This window comes from Micromys minutus (assembly GCF_963924665.1).
Source record: "Micromys minutus genome assembly, chromosome: 11".
Classification (NCBI taxonomy): domain Eukaryota; kingdom Metazoa; phylum Chordata; class Mammalia; order Rodentia; family Muridae; genus Micromys; species Micromys minutus.
In genome coordinates, this window is record NC_137980.1 from 20,088,159 (window position 1) to 20,107,558 (window position 19,400).

The 19,400-nt window shown below is 37.8% G+C and overlaps 1 protein-coding gene across 1 annotated transcript in view; it reads right to left on the reverse strand.

The window, feature by feature from the left end:
- The window catches only part of FCHO2 (FCH and mu domain containing endocytic adaptor 2), an 89,347-nt gene that overhangs the window by 54,297 nt on the left and 15,650 nt on the right, over window positions 1-19,400 (reverse strand). Inside the window, exons 4-5 of the mRNA XM_080924972.1 lie at window positions 12,482-12,623; window positions 12,245-12,397 (exon numbers count right to left, since the gene is read on the reverse strand). Of these exons, the coding sequence (XP_080781098.1) occupies window positions 12,245-12,397; window positions 12,482-12,623 (295 nt within the window). The remainder of the gene's footprint in view (window positions 1-12,244; window positions 12,398-12,481; window positions 12,624-19,400) is intronic.

Genomic DNA, 19,400 nt, shown 5'->3' on the forward strand with positions numbered 1-19,400 from the left:
AAAGAGCCTATGCATCTCTGTACTGGACACACAGCTACTGAGTCCTCAGTGCTATAGACAGTGAGTGGTATGTGGGTATAGGAGCGCCAAGCCAAGGCAAGGGGTCTGGGAGTCGCAGGCCAGCCTTGGTGGTGGCAGGGAAAAAAAAAAAAACCTGTCTAGAGGTTGATCAATTTGGATGTAAGAAGATAGGTTGTAAAATAAAGAATTCAAAGGTGAAGGGCAAGCTGTAGAATGTCAATATATAAGTATCACCATATTCTTGATGACAGTCTGATGAGCAAGAAATCGTAAGATATGCTAGGTAAACCTATCCTTGGTAAGAACAATGTAAGTTTCATCAAACTATGATATGGGGGGACATAAAGAGTAATTAGTCTAGATGACTAAAAATATTTACCTGTTTTGTCCTGCTGTCTATTACATCTTGCCAAATAATACATGTCAAAAACTAATAAAAACATCATTGGGAAATGTACAATTTAAAAGGAAATTCATACAGATTTTAAAAGTAGCAATGTCTGTACTTTTAAATGCAATTTATTTCATAAAACCTTTGTTAAGGTTTATTATTTAAAATTATGTATAGATGTGTGTCTGCAGGCAGGTCTGGGAACAGGAGTGAAGGAACTTGTGGAGAGCAGAGGCATCATATCTCCTAAAGCTGGAGCTACAGATGGTTGTGATCTACCTAATATGGATGCTGGAGACTGAAACTGGGTCCTCTGGAAGAACAGCAAATATTCTTAACCCTTAACTACTGAGCCATCTTTCCAATCCCAAATAGACTCTTATAATCAATTTCTTCCCTTGTTTATTCAAAGCTAGAGGAATCAAATCAGTGGCTTTGTAAATCCTATGAAAACAAAGTAAAACCTTCAGGGCTAGTAATGAGTTGTACTTTGTAGAGACTTTAGCAAAGAGGTCCCCATGGAAACCCCTGAATCACAGGTTATTGCCAAGGCTATTGGCTGCTGTCTCTGTGTCCTGAGGGTAAGGCCCTATTGTGGAAGACAACACTTATACACTGAACACTGAATAGTTGAATTAGTAGTGCCTGTTGTAGTAATTATTAAAAAACAAAGGCTTATCTCTTTATCAGCCCCCCCCCCCCACGTCTCACTCTGTGGATGTTGCTCTAGTACGGAGCTGAAGACACGACTCTGTCACTTGGTTCCTCTCCACACGGTTCCCTTCCCAAGCGGTTCACTCCACCTGCCCTGATGTTTCTGTCTCGGGTGATGGTTACCACCCAGTGTTTTCTTTCCTCCACTGTCCAACACAAACATCACTCCATGGCCCAATAGCTTTTCATATAGGTTTATATATCAAACTCTCAATCCACAAACCATAAGATTAAATCAAATGGACAAAGATACAAATTGCCCTTCTATATAAGATAAAAGACCTATAGAATCCCTTAAAATATTTCTACCTATTGCCAATCACGGCCACGAGGATCCAGGTCTGCTTTCTCCATCTCCATCTTGATTTCCTCCCAATCCCTGTTCCTCTTCCGTTTTCCTACCTTTTCTCTGCCTACCTCTCCACAGTCCAATCATGTATTAACTTAACATAAATCTACAAGTACCCAACTAGAAACTTCACTCTACTGCTTAGTGTTCATAGTACTTCCAGGGGAGTTTGTCATCATCAATATCACCCAGCTATAAACCTTGAGACATCCACCGGAAACTGGCCCGCCATATATACTTATGATTAGTGCCACAACTGTTGTGGAAGTAACTAACCACTTTCTGACTGGATTTAAGGACCACTCCATGAGATGGAATCCATATCTGATGCTCCTAAAGTGGACATGAATCTGAGAATAGACAGGTCATAGCCTAGGGGAAAATCTAATACTAGTATTCTGCTAAACAACATAGTAATAAAATGATTCTGTCTTAGTAGGGTTTCTATTGCTGTGAAGAGACACCATGACCACAGCAACTCTTATAAAGAAAAACATTTAATTGGGGCTGGCTTATAGTTTCAGAGATTTAAGCCCATTATCGTCATGGCATGAAGCATGGCAGTATGCAGATAGACAGAGTGCTGGTGAAGGAGCTGAGAGCTTTATATCTGGATCTGAAAGTAGCAGAAAGAGACTGCCATACTAGCCCTAGCTTGAGCATATGAGACCTCAAATCCCACTTCCACAGTGACACACTTCCTTCAACAAGGCCACACCTCCTAATAGTGCTACTACCTACTGGCCAAGAAATCACACATGTGAGTCTACGGAGACCATTTCTTTTCAAGCCACCACTGATACCTAATGACATGGTGCTACACCCACAGATCAGTGCCTTGCTAAACCCATGTCAAAGCAGCTTCTTGAAGTACAAGGGAGCACAGACCTGCATCTGAACAACAATCAGAGAGTGAGAGACTTTGGACCACTAAGTCCTAAATGGAATATCTTCATCAAACCCCCAGGTCTGGGCATAGTGGTTTATAGTCTATTCGAAAGTATAAAGCTAAACTTGTAATTTTGTTTTAATTATATTAAAAAACTGGAAATATATATTCAAACTTACTTGAAGAATTATTTGAATTTTATGCCCACCATAGTACCAGCACTCAGGAGGCAGAGGCAAGCAGGTATCTGTTAAGTTTGATGCCAGTCTGGTCTATACACTGAGTTCCAGGACAGCCAAGGCTACACAGAAAAACCCTATCTCAAAAAAAAGGGGGGGGGGGGGGAAATGTAAGAGGGAGAAGTGAGTGATGACTTAAGGAAATAACGTCCTCGAATCTAACAACGCCAATGCACATATGAAGTCAGACAGTGGCAGCAAGCACAGAACCTGCACAGGTTCAGGCCAGACCGGATCCCAAAACTAAGAAGTGTATATCAGGTCCCACTCCTAAGCAAGAAACTACCTGTTATTGAAGCTGCTAGCAAAGGGAAAAATCTACTTTCTCTGATAAGAATGTCACTGAGTATTATCAAACCCCCTCTAGGGTAGTATCCATACCCAGGAGTAGTTGCCCAACACAAAACAAATGGTGTTTTGTTTTGTGTGGTTTTTGTTTCATTTGGACATTTTTTTTTTTTTTTGTCTTACTGATTTCTGTTTAATTTTCTTTTTTCTTAGAAAGAGAGGCAGGGAAAGAGAGCAAAGTTGTATGGGCAGGGAGATAGGATCTGGGAGGAGGTGAGGGGAAAATATATTCAAAATATATTACATAAAAATATTTTAAAATAAAATAAAAAACAAATTAAGAAAACACACACAAAATGCTAGACAGGTACTCTACCACTGAGATATATAACTAGCCATAATTTTTCCTTTTCACGTGTTCTATACAAATTACTCTATCTTCTTTCTAGTCTCTGACTCTATACTATTTAATAATGTACTTTAGCTAAGAAAAGGGAAGCTTTTTGAAGACAAAATGGGGTAATGTATTTAGATTTTAACCATGTAACAGCACAGCAAGAGGCTAGGAACCAAAACACTTATTTACTAATGCAATTATTATAACATAATCCACAAAACATACTTAAGGAAATCACTCATTAAGGCAACAATGTATTGTAAAGCATGAAGCTACAACAAACTTGTAAATTTTTTGTTTTTATATTAAGAAACTGCAAATTCAAGTATTTTTTCAAGTAACATATATGCTGATATAGACAATGTAGTGATGACCTCTCACAATAATAATACTGATATCGCTATTATAAATCAATAGTAATAAAGTCAACTGTTTTGGACAAGCATTAGTTCACACAGAAGATCTGCACTAGGTAACTATCTTAGTTATGGTTTTACTGCTCTGAACAAATACCATGACTAAGGCACCTTTTATAAGAACAACACTTCATTGGGGCTGGCTTACAGATACAGAGGTTCAGTCCATCATGGTGAGAAGCATGGCAGCGTCCAGCTTGCATGGTGAAAGAGGAGCTGAGAGTTCTACATCTTGTTCCAAAGGCTAAAAGAACAAGCTCCCACATGGCTAGGAGGGTCGCAAAGCCCACTCCCATGGTGACACACTTCATCCAACAAGGCCACACCTCCTAACAATGCCACTCCCTGGGCCAAGCACATTCAAACCACCACTTACATCAGATGGGTATTTAAGAAGTAAAAGTACACTCCTGGAGCATCATTTCATCTTCTTCGCATAGCTTTTAGAGTTCTAAATAGTTTTGCTACTCAAGTCTTTACTTAGAAGGGATAATATTACCTCAAGCTATATTACAAGGCAATTATGTTAAAAACAGCATGGTATTGGTACAGAGTTAGGCAGGTTGATCAACGGAACAGAATAGAAAGAAGATCCAGAAATAAACCCTCATACATATAGTCACTTGATTTTTTGACAAAAGGAGTTGAAAACATTAAATGGAAAAAGACAGCCTCTTCAACAAATGGTGTTGGCTCAACTGGCACTCAGCATGCAAAAGAATGAAAATAAACCCTTTCTTATCTCCTTGTACAAAGCTCAACTGCAAGTGGATCAAAGATCTCCACATTAAACCAGATACATTGGAACTATTAGGAAAAAAAGTAGGGAAAACCTTAGAACACATAGGCACAGGAGAAAAATTCCTGAACAGAACACCAATGGCTCGTGCTCTAAGGTCAAAGATCAACAAATAGGACTTAATGAGAGTGCAAAGTTTCTGTATGGCTAAGGACACTGTGAAGAAAACAAAACGGCAGCCAACAGAGTGGGAAAAGATCTTTACCAACCCCACATCTGAAAGAGGTCTAATATCCAATATATACAAAGAACTCAAGAACTTAGACGCCAGAGAATCAAACAATCCTATTAAAAAATGGGGTACAGAGCTAAACAAAAATTTCTCAATTGAGGAATATCGAATGGCTGAGAAGCATCTAAGGAAGTGCTCGACATCCTTAGCTATCAGGGAAATGCAAATCAAAACAACCCTGAGATTCCACCTCACACCAGTCAGAATGGCTAAGATCAAAAACTCAGATGACAGCAGATGCTGGTAAGGATGTTGAGAAAGAGGAACACTCCTCCACTGTTGGTGGGGTTGTAAACTGGTACAACCACTCTGGAAATCAGTCTGGCGATTCCTCAGAAAATTGGACATAGTCCTACCTGAAGACCCAGTTATTCCACTTCTGGGCATATACCCCAGAGATGCTCCAACATACATTAAGGACATATGCACCACAATGTTCATAGCAGCCTTATTTATAATAGCCAGAAGCTGGAAAGAACCCAGATGTCCTTCAGTAGATGAATGGATATAAAAATTGTGGTACATTTACACAATGGAATACTACTCAGCTATCAGAAACAATGACTTTATGAAATTCCTAGGAAAATGGATGCACTTAGAGAATATCATCCTGAGTGAGGTAACCCAGTCATAGAAGAACAGACATAATATGCAGTCACTGATAATTGGATACTAGCCCCAGAAAGCTCTGAATACCCCAGAAACAACTCACAGGCCATATAAAGCTCAAGAGAAACAAAGGCCAAAAAGTGAAAGCCTCAGTCCTTCTGAGGAAAAATAAAAAAGTGTATAGCACCCTCTCAGAGTGTGGTACACCTGGACCTTAAATCATTAATAATCCAAGAGCTAAGAATATAGCCTGGTGGCAATTTTTGGTATTCAAAAATCATGTTTAATCTATACACACCAAGAAAACTCTGACTGTTTCCATGTTAAGTATGTTCTACATGTACTTTATGCTTATGGTAACTAGATTTCAATGCATACTATCAAACTTCTAAAAGAACTAAGTACTAACAAAAATATATTCATATAGTGTTATGCCAAAATGCCTTTAAAAATCTGTACATGTATCTCTCTTTTTTTTTAAAATAAAGTTGAACGAGGAAAAAAAAGAAGGGAAAATATTAATTTGGTGAGAGTTGACTCAGTTAAGAGTTCTTGACTAGCACATGTGAAGCCCTAGATTCAATTTCCAGCATTGCACGAACTGGTGTGGTGGTACAGAAATACAAGTCCCAGTACTCGGGAGTAGAGGCAGGAGGATCGAGAGTTCAAGATCATCCTTGACTACATAGCCAGGTTTACACAAGCAATGAAACATCATCATAAATGTCATGTTACCAACAGCAGAGATATGAGGAGAAAAATGCCTCTTAGCTTTTTACATTTTTTTTCCTCTGGTACTTAAGTCTACATTTATTTAGTATGCTTAATTTCAAACTGAAGATTACTGATTTTGCTCAAAAGTGACTTCAGTGTGAACTACTGATTCTCTAAGCAGTAGTTTCATTATCATTACCTAATTTTTTTATTCTCTTTAGAAATTTACATTAAATAAATGAGGATGAGTTTCTCTGTAGTTTGTTCTGAGTTATGTCTTTTAACAAAGGCTAAGTACCTCTGAATTAAAAAGAAAAATCCAGTAAGACTTTAGATGCAAAAGAAATTAAAACATTTTGTGGAGAGCTTTTTGAGGCTGTTGTAAGCTCAAGGCAGAAATATGACTTTGGGCTAGGACTCAGGAAATAGGCCAAGATTAAGAACATTTACATCTGGGTTAATGCAAAGATGTGTGGCATTCCTTTTGTCTTGGTCCAGATTAGCCCCTGGAAAACTGTTTTCAGGTTTTTACTGCCTTGCTTGTTCCTTCACCCCAAACTGATCTTATTATTTTGCATGTACTTAAAACTGGTATAAAAGCAAACAGGAAAAATAAATAAATAAATAAAGGCGCTTCAGTCTCAGAATTGGCTGGGGTCATCCTACAGTGTTCTCTAATTGTCATTTCTCTTTTTAATCCTTGCTCCTACCCTGGAGAACCTGGTGACTGACTGAGCTGGCTTGATCAAAAGGTCAACATTTGAGTCCCAGTAAGTGGGATTCAGTGAAGTACACCTCTAGAGGAAGCACTCAAAGGAAAGTAAGGAAGACTTGGACCAGCGGTGAATAAGCCTTGTAAAAAGAGGTAAGATAATGGTATAATATTTTTTTGTGTGTTTAGAGTTATGCTAAAATCTAGAGAAGTAAAGATAATTCTCATAGATGCTTTTAGTCTTTGGATCCTGTCTAGAGATGGTTTACACCCTAGACATGAGAGAATGGCTTTGAGAAAAGCAGTCCTCCCCACCTGTCCTGGATGCTTTGGTGAAAGAGAAGGAAAATGCTGTTTCAGAGCTCTCCTAGGGACAGAAGGAGGAGGAATATTTAGCTCTGGTTCTGGGTCTCTTAGGTAGGACATCTGGGTCCCTTTGGTGACACATCTAGTTCTCTTTCCTCTCTGTCGTCTCCTGGGCACTCCAATCTGTCCATTTATGTCTGTGTCTTCGTTTTGTTCATGTTCCAAAGAAGAATAATGGTCAAAACTTTATCTGCTGGTCTGCTGGTTGTTCAACCCTTGATTTAGTTTTAACTCATTTAAAAAAAAAAAAAAAAAAAAAAAAAAAAGCAGTCTCAATTGGCCTCTGAAGCCCTGCCTACACCTGTAACTAGGAGTCTAGCTCAGCTGGAGAAGCCCTGCCAGGAGCTGACTGTCTGCACAAGCCGCTCTTAAAGGGGCCAGCAGCTTTTTGGATTCTATGATAGGGAGCTGATGATTGTTTCTCCTAGAAAAATCTCTGTGACTGTGATTATTGGGTTCAGCAGGTGACAAGGTGCTCCTCTCTTGAAATTACAGATAAAAAAAGTAAGAAAATGTTGTTCAATTACAGCTAGAGAAAGTAAAAAAATTTTGCAGTTTAAATGTGTGTGTAGCCACTTCATTTTTGTTTCTGGTTTTATACGTATAAATACTCTGCATGTCTTGGCTATAGATTATTGGCTTTTAAGTTACGTTGGGTATGTAACATTGGTAACAGAAAGGTGGTTTAAAACTGGTAACTCAGTTGGATTCATTCTACACAACAATACATGGCCTGAGCCAACCCAGGGAAACAGGTCTCTAAAGATACCTCTAAATTGGGTAATATTTTATATAATTCTTAACCTAGAAATCAGACTTCTAAAAGGTAGAATTTAGGGTAGGGTCTCTTTGGTGAGGTACTGGAGGTTGAACTGCCGTGAATTCGTGTGCAGGAATTGGCAGCCAAACTTTGTAGCATGGGGTGATGCACTTGGTGTTGATTTTAGAGACTGGACTGTTTTGTGGGAGGTTGAGTTTTGCTTTTCAAAGTTGTGGTTGTTGCTTTGGTGTTGCAAGGAAAACTTAAAAGATTGTGGTTAAACAGCCAGTGTTCTATTGGCTACAGTTTGCAGTTCGATCACAGGCTCAGAATTCTAACGCACACATATTTGTAATGAAGAAAAAAAGTCAAGCAGGTGGAGATTGTTGCAGGTTTGCAAAGGGTTGACGCATCTGTGGAACTTGTAGGATCACTGCAGCCTGGCTTCCTACTCCAGCTGCCACTCCAGGAAATGCACACAGAATTATGGATTTGGGAGATTGTTTTTATATTGTTCCTTTGAATCCTTGTGGGAGGTTTGCATTTGATGTGCCTGCTCGTAATTTTAAAGATACATGAAGTGATATTATTGAAAAGTTTTGCCTCAAGGAATGACTAATAGCCCTACATTATGTAAAAAAATAAAATTGTTGCTGTTTCAATACAAGAAGTTAGGGACTTGGAATCCTTCGGTGTATATCATTATATGGATGGCCTACAGGTGTACATGCAAAAAGAGAAGAAAAAAAGAAAAGATAGTAGAGATGTTAACTGGCTAAGACCTCATCTTAAGTTTACCACAGGAGAACTTAAAACTCTGATATTCTTAAGGGGAATGAAAATCCTAATTCCCCTCGACAATTAACTGATGAGGGACGAATAGCTTTGCAGAAAGTAGAGGAAGCTATTAGTCAACAACAGATACATTATATAGACTATTATCAATTGTTGGCTGTTTGAACCCATAGCAGTTCCCCTACAAAAGGGACCATTAATGTGGATTCATCTTACTTCGTCTCTAAGTAAGCTTTTAACACCATATTATGAAGCTGTTGTGTTAATACAGAATTGTAGGATAGAATCAAGAAAGTATTTTAGGGGGCTGAAGAGATGGCTCAGTGGTTAAGAGCACTGACTGCTCTTACAGAGGTCCCGAGTTCAATTCCCAGCAACCACATGGTGGCTCACAACCATCTGTAATAGAACCCAATGTACTCTTCTAGTGAATCTGAAGACAACTACAGTGTACTCATACATAAAGTAAATAAGCATATCTTTAAAGAAAAAGAAAAAACGTATTAACTAATGAAATATTTATTCCTCATTCCAAACAGCAATTAAACTGGTTATTGCAGAATACTGATATCTGGCCTATTGTATGTGCAAACTTTTCAGGCAAAATTAATAACCATTATACAAAAGTTGTTACAATTTGCCTTTATGCATACTTTTGTATTTCTTGTAAATGCATAGGTGAAGTGGAAGGATCCACACACTGGCATATGGCATGGTCCTGATCAGGTAATTAATATGGGGAAGGGAGCATGTTTGTGTTTTTTTCCTCAGGATGCTGCAGGAGTGTGCTAGCTGCCACGGTGATTGGTGAGACATGCTGATGCTGGGGCAAAGAATGAAGTTGACCTATGAGCCTGCTGAGTGCCCTGACAATGGTGACTTGGAAACTGTATTGGACATATGTTCCTGACCCACTTTTGCTAGCCTATATCCCAGACTTGACAAGCTGCCTTGCCTTAAGCTTTTAGACCCTGTGGGACAGAGAATCAAAAAGAAGTTATAATGACCCTTATTTTTCCTTTAATGTGACCAGTTATTCTGACTCAATCATGGACTGGTCTTAGAAATCAATCCAATATTGGAAATAAGTCTTTATTTGGAAGGCTGGTTCTAGACATTTTCAGAGACATAATTTAATTTACATAAACACCTGGGCTCTACTACTACCCTACTCTACATATTCAAATACTCCAAATCCAGTCAGGGGTAGCGACCGGTACATAGCACTAATACCAGAATTGGGAGGCAAGTGGATCTTATTTAAGTTCAAGGCAAGGCTGGTCTACGTAGTGAGTTCTAGGTCAACCAGGGTTACACAGTGAAACTGTCTCAAAATAATATTATTAATATCATTAATAATAATAATAAATAGCCCTATCTGAAAGAAATCCAATAATCTGCAAAGGTTCTAGGTCCAAGAATTTTAGATAAAGAGTACTAGTATTCAAAGTAGCCTAGCTTCCAAATTTCCTTTTCAACTATAACGTCTTTAACTCTATTGTTTTAAAAAAATTTTGTGTTTTTTTCATTTTTATGTTTTCAAATTAGCTGGGTTTTATCCAGTAAATTGTTTCATTATGTCTCCATTAATTTCTTAATCCTCTTTAGTATGATTTTATATGCACTTCTTTCTATAACCTAACACAAACATTTATTTTTGTTGATGCTTTTTGAATTTAAATTTCATCCAAGAATTCTTATTCCAATTACTAAGTACATTAGTGACCTATCTCAACATCAGATCTTCTCAATGTGTTCTAGAATTGTAGTTGTTTTTGGATTTTTCCTCTTCTCTTTCTTTCTATGGCCATGAGAAGTGAAGAGCAGTCACAGGATACAAGTAAGCAGTACCCACTCTACATGTGTTATGCTTTCTCATTCATCCCCAACCATCTAGTTTTCAGGTTATCTACTGCTGGCTCTCTAAGATCGAACTGAACGTATGCCTTTAAAAGATGATTTTAAGTAACATTCCTTTTAGAATGTGGAGATATGTATAGTCAAAGACTCATGAGCTGGTTCCAGACTGACTGTTGGACCGGATTATGCATCTACAGTTTATGTCTCTTAGATCCCAATCTCCCCAGTCCTAGGGCCTTTGTTTCACTTACACAGCTTTCAGCAGTAAGCCAGGTTCTTCTTTTTTTTCAACCTTTTCTTTTATTATCTTTCTCTTCTACTTAGTCACTTCAGGGCACCTCCCTGATAATGCCCTTACCTCTGCACATCAAGTCTTTGTGACACCATGTGCATCCTCTCCCAAGACCAGACAAGGCAGCCTACCTAGTAGAACACATCCCAAGGACAAAAAGCAACTTCTGGAATAGCCCCTCCCCTTCCAGTTGTTTAGGACCCACATGAAGATCAAGCTGCACATCTGCTATATATGTGTAGAGAGGCCTAGGTCCAGCCTGTGCATGTTCCTCAGTAGGTGGTTCATTCTTTATCATAAGGTGGGAATTTCTGTTCCCCTTGGTCTTTTAAGAGTCAAATTCCATGCCTACCTTAGGAATTTGAGCCCAAAAAGTTTTGATTGCAATCTTCTCATATCATTTTAGGCTTCTGAACCCCAAAGATAAGACTCTTCCTTTCGATTCTGTTAATTTGGTTTTATTTTTATACTTTATTTATAATTGCTGTGTCTGGAACAGAAGGTTTTGAAACTATAAATTTCAAGATATACCTCATCTTTTATTGTGTCCCAATCTTTATTATATAAACTGTAAAGGAACTTACTACTCCAAATCCCATCAACTTTTTATTTTTTCTTATGTAACTTTTACCTAAAGTTAAATAAGAACTTATTTAACTTATTTGCTTTTCCAGTTAGGTATGTTAAATATTTTACAAAGATTTCAAAATTGTTTCTAAATGAAATATGCATCAAATAAATAAATGGGTGGAATGCTTTAGGAGGAAGGGTAAAAGCTGTAAGTGGCACACCCCTTTAATCCTAGCAATCAAGAAGCAGAGGCAGGTGGATCTCTAAGTTTGAAGACAGTGAATTACAACCAGCCAGGGATTCAGAGATTCCATCTCAAAAAACAAAACAAAAAGAAAAAAAGGAAAATAAAAAAAAAATCTACTGTCAATTAAAACAGAATAGGAGAAAAAATTATGGTCCACTAAAATGAAACATAAATTTTGGTCAATCAGCAACAACATATACTTAAAAGCTTGTTACTTGGCTATGTTTTTCTAAATACACTAAATTATTTCATCAACTGTCTTACTGTATAAGCAACCAGGGGTCAGGAGATAGCTCAGTAAAGTTCAAAGACAAGAGTTTAGGTCCCCAGCATCTATATAAAAGCCAAGCATGGTGATATACTTCTGTAATCCTGGTACTGAAGCTTAGATTGCAGGGACTCAATGGCCTCCTAATCAATCTAGCTCAGTTACTTCCAAGTTCAATAACAAACCCTGACTCAAAAATATGGGAGAATAACAGAGGAAGACAGAGTGACCTTTGGCCTCCATATGTGCATGCATATACATCACATATATACATACAAAAAAAGTATTTTGGGAGCTTTAGAGATATTATAATTACCTTTTCTATTTCTCTTTGTGTAGCTCCTTCCTTTTTCAGACGTTCCTGTTCTACACATTTGGCATTGTAATTTTCCTTAGACTTCTGGAGAGCCTGAGTGATATTCTGAATGGCTTGGACTGCTTCCAGAGTCCCTGCAACTTCTTCTTTAGTCTGTATGATAAGAAATGGTTTGATAAAATAAACTATAAAGCACTTACCATGTAACCATTCAATCCTTCAACAACAAAAAGTTACCTTTTTATGAGATTTTACTTGCTCCTCTCCATACTTCTGAACTTCCTTTATTAATTCCTGTAATTTTCTAACAAGATCCAAATGACAATTTGCTAATTTCTCTGTAGATGTTTTGAACACATCCCACACTGGTGCAAATGTTCTAAGGGAAAAGCACAATACGGGAATAATTTATTAAAAGAAAAATGAGCCAGTAAAAAAGAAAGAAAGGGTAAAGTTTAAGGTTCTAAATTGAACTTGATTCAGCAATTTTCTTTGGAAAAAAGATGAAATCAAAATAATGCACCAGAGATTTTGTGTGTTTATCCTTGCTAAATTATTTGTATCTTTGAACTATAGGGACACAAAACTTAGTTACTTTTATGTCACTGGTTTTCACACCTCATGCCATTTAAGTGTATTCAGACACAACATGAGCCTTTGTATGATGAACAAGTAATAAAAGTTAACATTCAAACTACTAGTTTCTCAGTAAAGAAGCTCCACCAAAACTAAAGTTTTTCTGGGGTTGGAGACATAGCTTAATGACTGAGGGCTTGCCTCAGAGGTAAGAGATCCTGGGTTTGATTCCCAACACAATAATCAGGTAAAAAAAATAAAAGCTTCTCTTCTGCATTTAAATAAGCAAAAATCAATTTTTACACAATTTCTTTGTGCCTTCAACAATTATATACAAATCATTTAACAGTAGCATTCTGAAATCTATCTGAGCTTTGTAATGGTACCTATGTACTTAAACAATATACTAGCAGATTCACCTTTCTACCACAGTGTATGGAATATGTAATGTATTTTCCTGGCACTTTTTCTCACTAGTAGAAGACTTAAAATAGTCAATGGTCTCAAACATCCAAAAACTTATAATCATCCCTTGAGCAGCACAAAATTTCTATGGTTGATTTAAATCAAGCTGATTAATGTAAAATATTCTAAGAATAATTACTGCTGTGTTCAAGTACAAGTATTTGAAAGAATTCAAGAACATATTTAAAAGTATGTTCTATAAAGCTTCTAATAGAAAAAAAAAATCAAACGGCACCCGGACATGGTGGCACATCCCTTTAATCCCACTTGGGAAACAAGAACAGGTAGATCACTGTGAGTTTGAGGCCAGCCTGGCATGTGAAGCAAGTTCCAGAACAGCCAGGTCTGTTACGCAGAAAAACCCTGTCTCAGAAAGCCATTAAAAAAAGAAAAAGAAAAAAACCAAATGACATCAACAGCTACTACAGCACAACGGTAAAGAATAAAGTCACAGCCATGCATGGTGGCACAAGCCTTTGGAAGATCTTTGTGAGTATGAGGCCAGCCTGGTCTACAAAGCAAGGCCATGTTAGCCAGGGCTATTACACAGAGAAACTATGTTGTAGAAAGCCGTTGGCGCCAATAGATGGCGCCAGCTTCCCGCCCATTGTTCAGCCTACAAAAACCTTTCCCCTCGTGTTGCGTGGCAACCACATAAGTCACAGCCCACTCCTGGGGCACGTGATTGAGCTACAGGAGGATGCACCAATCAGGTAGCAACAGAAGTCTCTTAGGCATATATAGCAGTACATTTTCTCCCCCACGGGAGGAGGAGAGGGGGAGAGGAAGACAGTGGAGAGATTGCGGGAGACCCCACGTGGAGGGATGGCAGAGAGATACCACGTGGAGAGACCCGATAGGAGAGATTGCGGGAGGTCCCGCGTGGACAGAGACTGGACAGAGAGATCGCACGTGGGGGACTGCGCGTGAGAGGTCGCCTAGACAGTAGAACCCAGTAGGGAGTCCCCGGCTCAGAGAGAAGTTTCCCGCTCAAGAAGCCCCCTGCTCAAAGTGCTGTACAATAAAGGTTATCCGCAGAAGAATCAGTTTGTTTGTTGCACGCCTGTTCCTAGCGGCGGGAAGCGTGGGCACGTGACACTATGTCTTGAAAAACCAAACAAAAAGAAAAAAAACAAAGCCCTGCAGTCGCTTATTCTAGCATGTATGTACTCTTTGCCAATTGTTATAATTCCTAAACAGTAGAAAAATTAGCTGAAAACAATCATGACATGTATTTAAAAAGAAGCTTGATGAAGTTAAACTTCTTAGTGTAGGACTGTCTGATTAGATTTTATCTTATTTGAAATTTAATCAACACTAAATCCAACAGTGGTTGGAAATTTTCAAGAGGAAAAGATGCCCAAAATATATGAACTTCCTGTAAGCCTGATATACAGTAGTCAAGAAACCACAGGCAGGTAAGAGAGTGTACCACTACCAATGGAGTCTTTACACTGAAAATATTTCTCTAAAAATAGATTTCTTGAGGCCAACAAGATGGCTTGGTAAGTAAAGGCATTTGGATGTAAACTCAATAGCCTTTCAGTCCCTGGAACCCATGTAAAGGTAGAAAGAAGAGAACTGAGTCCACAAAGGCTTCTTCTGACCTACCTTCGTACCCACCTACATGAAATAATTTTTTTTAATTGTTACTTTATATACATGGTGCTTTGCATGTAGTCCTACATACCACGTGTGAGTGTCTGGTGCCCATGGAGGCCAGAAAGTACTGAATCTCCTGAAACTGAAGTTACAGATGATTGTAAGCTATGATGTGGGTGCTAAAAATTGAACCTGAGGCCTCTGTAAGTGCAGCAAATGCTCTAAACCACTTATCCATCTCTCCAGTTCCACAAATTAAAATACATATTTATTTTAAACTTAACTATAAGAAAGTTTCGAATCAAAGAAAAATAAATCACATACAAACCCAAACCCAAAGACACAACTCAGAGAAATGTATATATAATTAGAGTAGCCAATTGGAATGGAAGTTGTCCAGCTTCCCAATGGGTTTTATACTTTCACTACTGAGTATGTTTTTATGCACTTATCCACATTAAGTCTAAAAAATCCACAACAGTTAAAACTAGAAAAACACTATTAGCTTTATATCCTCTTTATAATTCATGTTTAATGTTTGCATTTGGTCCTTGTTTCCTAATACTTAGCTTTGTCCTCTCTTCTACATTGTTACTGTATATGCCACATTTACATTTGTTCACAATTACTTACTTACACTTGTACACACACATGCATGCTGGAGCACACTTTTAACCCTGCACTATTAAATTCCTAATTGTGATATGCACAACTTTTTTCCTCTGCAAGTTATACACATTATATTAATAGGCAAACTGCGAAATTCAAAATATACCTAAATGCAAGTGAACACAAAATTAAACTTCTTAACAAAATATACAATAAATAAAAACAAGGACTAGAGAGATGGCTCCTGGTTAAGAGCACTGACTGCTCTTCCAGAGGTCCTGAGTTCAATTCCCACCAACCACATGGTGGCTCACAACCATCTATAATGAGATTTGATGCCCTCTTCTGGTATGTCTGAATACAGCTACAGTGTATTCATATAAAACAAATAAGTCATTAAAAAAGAATATTAAAGTCTCTATGAGCTTAAGAGATAAACAAAAATATAATTATGAAAGGCTGGAAAGATGGCTCAGTGGTTTGGAGTACTTATTGCTCTTGCAGAGGATCTAGGTTCTATTCCCAGCATCCATATGGTTGCTCACAACAGTCCTAACTGTAGTTCCAGGAGATCCAATGCTCTCTTCTAACCTCCAGGAACACCAAGCACACATGTGGTACACATATATATGCATGTAAGAAAATGCATGCATATAAAATGCATATAAAATTTAATAAACCAGGCTGGAGAGATGGCTCAATGGTTAAGAGCACTGACTGCTCTTCCAGAGGTCCTGAGTTCAATTCCCAGCTACCACATGGTGGCTCATAACCATCTGTGATGGGAGCTGATGTCCTCTTCTGGTGTGTCTGAAGACAGTGACATTGTATTCATATACATAAAATAAATGTCTTTTTTAAAAAATAAATAAACCTACAAAAAAATTTAAGTAGTGTGCAACTTATATATAAGAAACACACATTCCAAACATGAGAATGTTGTCAGAAATCACAGGTCAAGTCAACCCATATTTCTTCCTTTATCCAGCAAGAAACTAAAAATTACGGTAGGCTCTACTAAATAAAATGAAAGCAAAATAGTTAATCAGCTTTGATTATTATTTCCTGACTCTCCTAGTGTGGTCTGATAAAAAGACATTAACGTGGAGCTTTAAGAAAAAGGGTGTCAAATTCTAAGAAGAAGCATAACAAAAAGAATGAACCTAAAACAAAAGGAGAAGGGGAATGGGGAAAAACTGGAGAATCAATGGAGGTAAAATAAAAATAACTATCAACCACCAGTCTCAACAATCCTAGGTGCAAGAGGCTAGACAGCCTAAAGCCTTCCTAGCCACTGCCCATGCCTGCAGGTCCTCTTACAGTGTGGCAGTGAGCACACAGCCCATGGCCAAACAGTAGCACTGAATGAAGATAAACTGGGATTTCTCTTACTGTGCCTGGGCTACATAAAACAGAAAGTTTTTCAGCTCACTCAACCATACTATACAATAAGCACACTATACAACACTTACATAAATAGCTTTTCTTAACATTTTTAAAGCAGATTCATTTGTAAACTAGATTATTTATATAGGCCCTTCTACTTAGGAATAAGTGGTGTATATATATTCACAGAACTTTGTATAAAATTTCAAGAGATTCAAACTTATCAGAATCCCAGATACAGATGAACCTTTTACTACAAGCCACTACAAAATCTTGTTCGACTAATATATGTACAACCAGCCTTTCCTCAACTTTGAGATAATAAAATTAACCCTTCATTCTAGAGTTACTATAGTTTATATTATATAGGTATTCTTTCCACAGGTGTTATATAAGTATGTTTTCTTATATACTTATAATGTAAGCAAATGAATTCTTACTATTTTCATTTTATAAAAATATAAATTTTTCTAAGGAAAATTTAATAAGTCTATTAACTAACAGAAGAAATTTAAAAATATTTTAATAATTTTAATGAAGTTTATCTTCTAGGTGACTTGCTATTGCTACGTTTTAACCTTAATACAGGGTCTCACTATGTAGCCTATGCAGGCTGGCCTCATACTTGACATCTTCCCATCTCAGTCTCCTTATGCTGGGATCACCACTCTAGAGCATTTAAATGAGTTTTTAAAGATCACTGCTAAAGTGCAACAAAATTTAAATCAACTTTCAGAAAACTGGCATAGCACTTTATACATATTTAATTGCAATCTCAAAACTTAACAATATTAAATGATTACACTCAAAGAGTAAGTTTCATAAAGCCTTAATCCTAGACAAAGAATTACAGGCAACTAAGAAATGCTAATAGTAGGAAAAATAATCTCTCCCATAGAAGAGTTCCTCAAAATGGTCAGCCCTGAAATCACATACAAATAAGTACTGAGGAAGTTGGGCTTATGTTCATACACACATTTAAAGAACAGTTAAAGAACCAGAGGTATGAATCTGAGAGAAAACAAGGGAGGGTAGAGGTAGGAACCGTTAGATGGAGGAAAGGGAGGGAGAAAATGTGATTATATTTTAACTTCAGAATTTTTTAAAGAAAGAAAAGGTTTCCTTATCTTTGCACTGACTGATTTAGTAAGTACGCTGACATTTTCTACCAGGAATATATTTATATGAAGCATTTTAAATGGGTATACAGTACAGTCAGTCACATGCTCACAGTGACACTTTGTTTAATGACTAATCATATTTGCAACAACAGACATCAATGGCACCATAACCTTCACTGACTGTTCTCACAGCCATTTTAGTTTTTGTAAATATACACTATGCTATTTATAAATGACAAAATTTGTGGTTGAGTGGGTGAGTGAGTGAGGGAGCACCCTCATAGAGGCAGGGGGATGGGGGATGAGATAGGGGAATTCTGGAAGGAGAAACCCAGAAATGGAATAACATTTGAAATTTAAATAAGGAAAATATCCAATTTTAAAAAGGGAAATAAATAAATAAATAAATAAATAAAAACAAATGACAAAATTGCCTAACAACATACTGTAGCTTTAGATTTTTTCTCAACCTATTTTTAATATGGTTCTTAAATGCTTTAACCTCCCTAGCCCACCGCCCATATTAGGATATAGGGGAAGTGGACCTGTTTAGAAATTGTTCTTTGGAGCAAATCCCATTTATTTTGTCAGAAAATCAACAGTTCAGTTCAAGGATTCGGCAGTGGCAGCTCGAGCCACTTGCAAATAATTCATGAATATACCAGCAGTCCAGTTCGGCAGAGCCGGGATAGCAAGCAAGAGTCAGCAGTGGTGGCATGACCTAGCAGACAGCCAGGCCTCAGCTGAATCAGCACAAGTCAGCAGGAGATAACAGGACCACCAGGGACACCAGACTTTCTCACTGTGCCTCTCTTAACAAAGCAAAGATCAGCTAAGGTTGGAGAGGAAGAAGTGTTGCAAAGCTAGCTCCACAAGCAAAACCCCTATTTACCCTCCCTCCAAACATCACGTCTTCCATGGGTCTTGCCTCAGAACGTGAGTCTGTCTTAGCAAAAATACAGCCATGAGTCTGTATCAGCTGACATCAGTCTGCCAATTGGCCTGAGTTCTCTCTCGGAAGTGTCAAGAAGCTGCCAGAACACCACCAGAAGTTTTTTGGTGCATTTTTCTCTATGGAGTCAGGACAAACAGAACTTAACTACAAGACGCAAGGTGAACCATTAGTTTTGTGTCATTAGCGAAGAATCCTTCAGCATTCGTCCTTTCACATGTTTGCTTTAGCAAAACATCTTTTTACCCGAGACATCCCTTCAGGAGTCTGCCTTAATGAAACATCCATTCACCTGTGTCCACTTCAGCACAATGTTCCTTCATGTGTCTGCTTCAGTAAAGCATCCTTTCAATTGTGTCTGCTTCAGGAAAACACTCCATGTGTTTGCCCCAGCAAAACACCAACCATCCCACACAACTGACTTTCCAAAGAACCCTTAAGTTTC